Below are 8,527 nucleotides of genomic sequence, written 5' to 3'. Positions count from 1 at the left end.
TTGATGAGTGACAAAAGAACCGCAAGAACGGATCTGTACCAGGCGGCGGGCCTATAAAAGGCAGCAGCGGACACGGGCCGGCCTTTTTATACAAGTATAACATGGAAGCTAAGAAGTCATCCCAGCCGTCATCCCACGCCTCGCCAGTCGTCTCGTCAGATGAGAGCGACCTGGAAATCCTCGACTTGCCAGGTTGGGACGTCCGGCGGCTCCAATCGACGAGGAGGGTCCTCCGGGTGATGGTCCGGGGGGCCAATGGAGTCACGGCGATCCCGGTGGGAAAGGCCAGGACGGAGGAGGAGGACCACCGGCCGAGCCTGAACCTACAGGCGATGAGAAGGAGACGGAGGAGGAGCCAGGACCAGCGGAAGGCAGGCGCTACCCTGGCGCTGGCAAGGGCCAGGACTAGGTTGGCGGAGGAGATGGCCCGAGAGGCGACCCACCGGTGGAGAACGGAAGCAGCGGCAGGGCGTGCCGCAATGCTCCAAAGAGCGGCGCGCCAAAGGTGCCGGCAGAACAGGGCCACCCGGCGGGGCCGTTGGGCCAGGAAGGAGGCGCAGGACGCGCGGATAAGGAGGATGACGGGGCCACGGGAATGGCCAAGCCGGAAGTGGCAGCCGGCGAGGCCACCCACCCCGCACCCGCAGGAGCGGAAGGAGGAGGAGACAGAGGAGGAGCCGTGGACGAGAGGTCCATGGGTGTGGCCAGCCCCGAAGGTGAGGCCGGGGCTGGAGAGGCAAGTCTCCTGCCCGGAGAAGAGGCCGCCGAGGCCGGTGCTCCAAAGGGCCGAGTCGACAGGAGATGGAGGAGCGGTGCCCGAGCAGAACTGGCCGCCGGAGCTAAAGAGGAAGGTGGAGGAAGAGGCCCGAAGGAGGAAAGGAAAGCCGGGCAGGTGGAGCACAGTCTGGCAGATTGGGCCAGAAAGTTTCCGGGTGCGCGGCGGCCAGAACGGGATACGCGTCACCCGGAAGCTATAAAATAATAAAAAAAAAAAGAAAACAGAAAATAAAATATATATCACAAAACGAAACACTCAAGGAAAAAAAGGGGGTAAGGGGAAGTCTAAAGGACACAAAAAAGTACATACATATTTAAAAAAAAAAAGGAATATACATAAAAAAAAAAAAAAAAGGAAAAAAAAATGAAAAGGAGGAAAAAAAATTTTCAAAAAAAAAAAAAATCAAAGAAAAAATATATAAGAAAAATATTAAAAAAAAAAAAAGCAGAGAAAAATATATAAGAAAAATATTTAAAAAAAGAGCAAAAAAAATATATATAAGAAAAATATTTAAATAAAAGATGGGAAAAAATATTTAAAAAAAAAAATATATAAAAAAAAAGGGAAACATATAAGAATACATATGTATATATAACTATATATACAAAAAAAAAAGAAAAAAAGCGGTACTCGCAACAAAATAGGGATATGGAAGGGGAACGACCCTAAAGTCACCCGAAGAAGGGGGGAAGTGGATAAGGGTATCCACACACAAATATCCACACGCAAAAAAAAACAAATATCCACACGCAAAAAAAAAAAAAAACAAGTCAAAAAAAAAAAAAAAACAGAAATTTTGCGAAACAACAACAAACATGAAGCTGGAACCACGAAGCTTCTGTCGTTCCCGAAGAAGGGGGGAAGTGTGAGGAGATTAGATCTCCCACACACCAAGACAGGTGGCAAGAGGGGCAACAGCGGGGGGGTGGACATGCAAGTCAGCACTGCAGCGTCGGACGGGCCAGCGCTGCGGTGTGTAGAGATACGGAAGGAGAGAAAGGTGTCAAGGGAGAAATGCGTCGAGCACAGACGGCATGCGGGGGCGGCAGACACAGACGGCATGCGGGGGCAGCAGCGGGGGCAAGAGGAACCAGCACGGCGTCGCGCACGGAAGAGGGCGAAAAGAGGAGTCACCGTGGAAAGTAACGGTCCCGGCCGGGCCTCCGCGGCCGCGCTCGAAGGTCATAGGAAGCAGCGGGGTCGGCGGGGAAAGAAGCGGCCGGCGATTGCGCAGCTGTGTTTAGAAAATGCATAAAACACAGAAATGCATTTGGGATGTCCGGGGGGGGATCGCGGGGCATCGGGACGAAGTCCGATGACCGGCACAAAAATAATGCGGATCGGAGGCCTAAGCGGGGCAATCGGGGGAGGGACAATAAAGAAAGCCCGCCGATAGAAAGACGGCGGGATTAGAGAAAGCTAACGGAGAAAGTAAAGGAGCGGAGGATTAACGGCAGGAGGTAGATTCGCAAGGATTAACGGGCGCCTCTGGCACTATATAAGGAGGGCCCATGGAGCGAATCGAGGCCGAGTCTTCTAGGGAAGCTGGGAGAGTGAGTGAAAGACCCCCCGTGGGTAAGTCTGGAATTCAAGTTGGAAAGCTTCCTTGAAGAGTTAGGAGTATAGGCTGAAGGACCCCCCGTGGGTAAGTCCGACAGTCCTTAGTGCGGGCTATTAAAGCGAGTGAGCGAGGATATACGAGAATAGCTTAAGGACCCCCTGTGGGTAAGTCCGGCGGCGGTACGCGCATCAAATCGAGCAAGGAGTCAGGGGGAAAGGATCAAGGATCCGCGGCAAAGCTGAGGCCCAGGGTAAAAGAGTCGGGTGGAGTTACTCCCGGACACGACAGGTATCCTGGTGTAGTGGCGGCAACAACGGATCAGCCTGGCGTACGCCTTGTCTGCTCCTGACCGTTCGATCCAGGTGTGATCCTGTAACGCGAGGGATAGCCAACCCGGGAACTCAAGCCCATTTGTGAAACCAGGCAGGGACACCCCGGGAAGTCAAAAGAATCCTGATCCAGGCGCTGGACCGTATGCACAGCAAACCACCTGGAGTCAAAGGAGACGCGACGCCCAAACCTCTGGCCTACCACAGATCCTGCGGGGCGTATGCACGCAGGTGTTTGGAGGCGAGTGGCGAACGCGACCGGGGGCGTGTCCTGTAGGGTAGGAAGGCCCTTCGTGCCCTGATCCGGCCGCTAAGCAGCGAGGAGCGTACCCTGCCCGGCGTATGCCTGGGAGGTGAGCCACTCGGTCTGTTAACACGGATTAGGTGCCGGCCACGGCGAAAGGGCGAATCCAGGCAAGCCAAGGGTTCCGAGGTCCACGGCATCCCCAAACGGAGGAACAGCAGCAGTAGAGCAGAGACGACGAGGGAGCAGCGGCAGCAGCATAGCAGCGGCGACGAGGGAGCAGCGGTAGCAGCATAGCAGCGACGACGAGGGAGCAGCGGCAACCGTAGCGCAGCGACGACGAGGGAGCAGCAGCGACGGACAGGTAGCGGCAGCAGAAGACATCAACAACACAGGCCCCGCAACCAGAGTCCGTGAGTCCGAACGAAGGGAACCGAGAGCCGTTTCGGCGCCAGGCACCAAGACCGCACGACCTGCCGGGCGCAAGCTTTGGTAGGGCGTGCGTATTGGCACCAACCCGGAGCGGGGATCGGGGATCGACGGGAGGACGAGCGGTCGGTCGGCTGAGCCAGACAGCCGGTGAGATTCCTTTTATTGCTTTGTAAACTATTTACAATAAAGGGGATTTATTTATAAAGAAGTTTTAACGTGTTATTTCTGGGCTCGGGCAATCACGTCGAACTATAAATTCGGTGGAACGTACCCTCAAACTCTGTGAGCTAGCCGCGGCGTTTGTTGCGAGCAAAACATAGCTAAACAGTTCGTTACAGTAGTTTAGCGTTGGGAAGAGGTGCTCTACTATATTCTCCATCGTTTGGGGTTCTCGTGGTGGTAAAGGCTTGGCTTGCTTGGCCTTCTTGACCACCGTCCGGTATGCCGTTCCCCACGGGTCCTGTTCAGCGGCGTCGCACATCTCCAGGAAACACCGTTTTTTTGCCTCCTTTATAAGGGTTTTTAGAGCTCTCCTCTTGTCGGCGAACTCCTGCCGTTTGGGCTCGAAGTCCGGTCTTCCCCTGGCTCTTTGGTGCAGCCTTCGAGCTCGGAGGCATTCCCGTTTCGCCTCGGCAATCTCCGGCGACCACCATAGGACCGGTTCATGGTGGCGGGAATGGTTTCTGCTGAGCTTCATGCTAGATCGGCATGCCTGCTCCACCGCCAGCATTACATGTTGCGCACCGTCTTCCGCGTCTCCGATCGGGTCTTCCATCCTTATTCCTTGCGCGAACCTTTGGGTGTGCAGCGTCGCTGGGTTGAACCTTATAGGTCTCGAGCCTGGCGTTTCTCTTGCTCCGTTTGAGGTGTCGCAGATAATATATTTGTGGTCGCTGCCAGTGTACTCATCGCTGAGGGCCCACGTCGTCCTCCTGAAAAGCCTGCTGCTGCAAAATGTGAGATCTATCACCGAGCCGCATCCTGCTCTGCTGAAGGTGTGCCGGGAGCCTGTGTTTAGCAGGGCCACATCCAGGGTCGCGAAGGTTTCCAGGAGCGTACGGCCTCTTGCATTGGTGAGGGCTGACCCCCATTCCTCTGCCCAGGCGTTGAAGTCTCCTCCCACTATCACATCGGTTATGGGTCTAGCCGCTTCGGCCACCTCGTCTAGCGTGCGTCCAAACTGCTGGAGTGTGAGACGCGGCGGTAAGTAGCAGCTTATCAGCCAGATGCCATTCACCTTGGCTTGGACAAAGCCTTCGCCGGCGAATGTATTTTCTGGTTGGGTGCCGAAGACCCAGATTTCCGCACTCTGCGTGGAGTCCAAAATGTAGTTTTGGCTCCTTGTTTTTCTAAATGGCTCGCTTATTAGAGCCACGCCTACGCGTTTGTCTCTCGCATATTGCTCGAGGAGGCTTTGCGCTACTTCGCAATGGTTGAGGTTTATCTGGATTATCCTCTTTTCCGTCGGCTCCTAGTAGCCTCTATATTGCCCAGGGGGCATCTCTTACTTCCGGCGACGTGTGCCTGATCTGGCTTGTTGGCTGCTGCGCAGAGAAAGCACTTTGCCTCGCTCGTGCAAGTAGCGACTTTGTGTCCTGGTTTCCCGCATCTTAGACACCAGTTACTCCTATCCGTCTGCTCTTTGCAGAACGCGGCGATGTGCCCGAAGTTAAGGCACCTGTAACAGCGACGCTGGGCCTTGCGCTCCCTGACTCTGCAAACGGTCCATCCTATCCTCAGCCTCCCCTCACTCAGAATCTTGGAGGCGAGATCTGGGCCCGCTCCCAGAGTGGCGACTTGGGTGCCAGAGTAGCCTGGTCGGAGGGACTTCACCCTGAAGGCCTCCTCCTGCGTGCTCATTTGGGCTACGATCGCTGCCACTAGTTCGTCCTTTGTGGTGAGGTCGTCCAGATCGCGGATCTTAATATTGGTCTCCTCTGTGACCGCTCGCACGCTCGCTGCCTCGCCTAACACCTGGGATAGCGTCTGCCTCAAATCCAAAACTTTGGCGTCTTTTCCTGCCGCCAGTTCTAGCAGGAGATCACCTTTTGCCGTGCGCCTGGTTTTTTTAACGTTTTGACAGACGTCGTTTAGCTTCCCATCTTGACGGCGAGTGATTAGCTTGAGAACATCCCCATACGTGCTTCCTGCGTTACCCGTGATAATGAGCGCGTCGGGACGGCTTTTCCTGGCTAGGCTTTTCTTGGCGCCCTTAATTTCAGCGGCCTGTTTGCCTTTTTGTGGAGGAAACTTCTCCGCTGGGCCTTTCGTCCTCGCTACCTTGCTGTATGTAGCTCGCACGGGCGTGATCTGCGTTGCTTCCTCGACGTGGGCCTTATTTCCGCCTGCTTCTCTGTTGCAGCTGCACCTATCCCCTGCTTCCTGATTTGGGGCCATGAGGGTTTGGTCTTTCAGCAACTCCTGCAGTTCCTTCAGTCTCGCGAAAGAGTTCTTCATCCCCTGGTTTATGCTTCTGACCCTTTGCTCGTTGACCTTAGCGAGGAGGTCCAGGAGGATGGCGCCCATCTCATCGATGGGAGATAGAGGAGTTTTTAGCTTTTTCTCAGGTTGGGAACTGCTGGGCGGTGAATTTGGTTCCCGATACCTTTTCGGGGTGTGGTCGCTTGCCGTCTGTCGGGGGGGGGTTCTTTTTATTTTGTTACCCCGACCGAAAGCTTGTAGCTCCTCCGCGGTCTCACTTGTAGCACATACTGAGCCACCGGCCAAGTGTGCCACCGGTGAAGCAGTTTTGATTGGAATGATGGTTAGGGCCTCCAGAATCCTTGCCCTAGCCGCGGGGATTTCCGCGGGTGGATTTCCACTATTGTGGGTGCCACCTGGAGTAATTTTGTTTTTTTCCTCCATTCCTTTTTTGGTTGTTGTTGCATTTTATACCTGCTGCCAGGCTTGCAGTTTATACCTCCTGCCAGGTACCGTAGCTGCCGGCCAATGTGGCACAGACGCAGACCACGCTGCCGCCCAGTATGGGACAGACGCAGCGTGGATTTTAGGCGGGGGAGAGGGACAAGAAGAGGTGGGACATCCATCGAAGCATCGATGGGGGATATACCGCCCCTGCTCGGTCGCCAGTGCCCCATTACCAGGGTGTACCGCCGCGGCGGTGGGGTTGGCAATCGGTCCGATCCGTGACCTTGTACACCTTGTCCGCAACACTCTCAGGGTGTCCTCTCACTCTCCGGGTGCACAGGTGCTACCATATGTCGCGCCTAAATGTATGCTCGCATGTAGGAGACAAGTGTGTGTGTGTGTGTGTGTGTGTCTGTGTGCTCCAACGCTGCATTACAATAGAGGGGAGGCAACCTGAAACGAGACAAGAAGAAACAAAATTTAGCCTACTTACCTCTTCTTTGGGCCTTCACGAACGTGCAAAACCTGTAGGAATGAAGGGCAAATTGAAATAAGACCACGGATCATGGGAAAACACATGCAAATATTTACCTGGAAATTGTCATCCCACGCTGCCGACACCGAGGAACTGAAACGATAATGGAAAATTGAAATTAATACGCTCCAAATATCCCCCCCTGAAGGGAATTGATGCCTGAAAAGCTATTGCACTTCCAAGGATGGCACCTGCTCCAGGATCATCTGCGTACCTGCCTGCTTAATGTCGTCCTAAATATCTGTTTTTTAATCTTGTCCTGAAGTCTTTACTGTTCACGTGTTCTTGATGTTTACATAATCTTTCGTCTTCTTCTTAATACAGCATTCCATGTTATTGATCTAAAAATCTCTTTTTAACGACGCTGATTACCGACTGATCAACTATCTGTGATACTCACCTGTGATAACCCTTATCCACTTGACGACTTCCACTGGATTCACCTGCAAATGTACCTGATTAGCTAAAGAAAAAAACACTGACAATTGGAAGACTATTAAGAAGAAGAAACCAAAACAAAACTTACCCTCCAAGATGACACGACCCGATGCACCTGAAAGACGACGCCCTTGAACACGCCAACCGGCAAAATTCTCTGTCCCACAACGCCGTCCCTCAATGTGATGTCCTAAATGTCTAATTCAATTGCCAAACTCTTTTTTTTTTTTCTTAATTAAACTTTGCTTTTATTTATTGGATCTTCTCTTAATTTTGAGACTAACAATAAGTTTTCAAATCTTAACATTAACATTTAACTAACAGTAGACTAAGACTGCATTCTGGTTGCGCGTTCCTCTAGACGGTCGCTGGGTGGGTAGGTCATTGTGACGAAGTCGTGATTGGTTGCTCAACCATGTTAGACCTCTCGCCAGGTGGTTAGGGTGCGACAATAGCTTGCTAAAGTACTTTTCCTTCTGTTCTGCAATCACATCTTTGACTGGAAGAATGTTTAAGTCGCGATGTATGTTTTCGTTGCGAACGTACCACGGTGCCCCGGTGATTGTTCTCAAGATCTTCGACTGAGCTCGCTGGACTATGTCAATATTGCTATTGCTGGCATTCCCCCATAACTGGGAGCCGTACATCCATATAGGTTTAAGTACCGAGTTATACAGCAGGACTTTATATTCAAGGCAAAGGGGAGACCGAGCGTTGATAAGCCAATGAAGGCTGCTGGCTTTTAGCTTTAGGTGGGTTCTTTTAGCTTCTATGTGCCGACGCCATGTGAGTCTTCTATCGAGGTGTGCTCCTAGATATGTTACCTCGTTTGCTTGCGGGAGTAGGGTGTTGTTTAGCGTAAGGGGCGGGAAGTTTTGCCTATTCAAGGTGAACGTAACGTGCTTGCATTTTTGTTCGTTTACTTTAATTCGCCAGTCTGATAGCCATTTTTCAACATCCACCAGATGAAGAGCTAGCTGCGCAGTTGCTTGCATCGGGCATTTTGAGCGGCTAAGAATAGCTGTATCATTAGCAAACGTAGATGTTGTTAGTCGTGTGCTTGTCGGGATGTCTGCTGTGTAGAGAACATATAATGTTGGTCCGAGTACACTTCCTTGAGGAACTCCATCTCCAACTAGGGCCTGTATCCTGATGGGTCGTCGGTCGGCTTGTTCCCTGTGTGTGTGTGTGTGTGTGTGTGTCTGTGTGTTTTTTTTTTTTTTTTTTTGGATTGCGCCATTGAGGTGGAAATCTATCCGAGATACTATTGGCCCGTACCAATAGTATGCACGATTCACCGGCGTGTCTAGCCAGTGCCTACGTACTAAAACCACCCCCGCAC

General features: G+C 52.4%; 1 protein-coding gene across 1 annotated transcript; it reads right to left on the bottom strand.

The window, feature by feature from the left end:
- Positions 1–839: 839 nt before the first annotated feature.
- LOC123258324 lies at positions 840–6,209 on the bottom strand. Its single transcript, XM_044718192.1, has 3 exons — positions 4,853–6,209; positions 3,712–4,763; positions 840–971 (listed from the first exon to the last, which is right to left on the bottom strand). Exons 1-3 carry the CDS (start codon positions 6,207–6,209, stop codon positions 840–842), a joined length of 2,541 nt encoding a protein of 846 aa, XP_044574127.1.
- Between the last annotated feature and the right edge of the window lie 2,318 nt (positions 6,210–8,527).

Source organism: Drosophila ananassae, unplaced genomic scaffold (assembly GCF_017639315.1).
Source record: "Drosophila ananassae strain 14024-0371.13 unplaced genomic scaffold, ASM1763931v2 tig00000165, whole genome shotgun sequence".
NCBI classification, from domain to species: domain Eukaryota; kingdom Metazoa; phylum Arthropoda; class Insecta; order Diptera; family Drosophilidae; genus Drosophila; species Drosophila ananassae.
Note: the sequence above shows the minus strand (reverse complement) of the source record. Positions and strands in the feature narration are given on the sequence as shown.

What these genes read in the sequence shown, in the direction of transcription:
- LOC123258324 (XM_044718192.1), bottom strand. Translation starts at nt 6,209, where the DNA reads ATGGAGGAAAAAAACAAAATTACTCCAGGTGGCACCCACAATAGTGGA. An exon ending in TCAGGCACACGTCGCCGGAA is followed by an intron (nt 4,764 to 4,852) that starts GTAAGAGATGCC and finishes ATTGCGAAGTAG; the next exon opens with CGCAAAGCCTCCTCGAGCAA. An exon ending in CCCAAACGATGGAGAATATA is followed by an intron (nt 972 to 3,711) that starts GTAGAGCACCTC and finishes ATTATTTTATAG; the next exon opens with CTTCCGGGTGACGCGTATCC.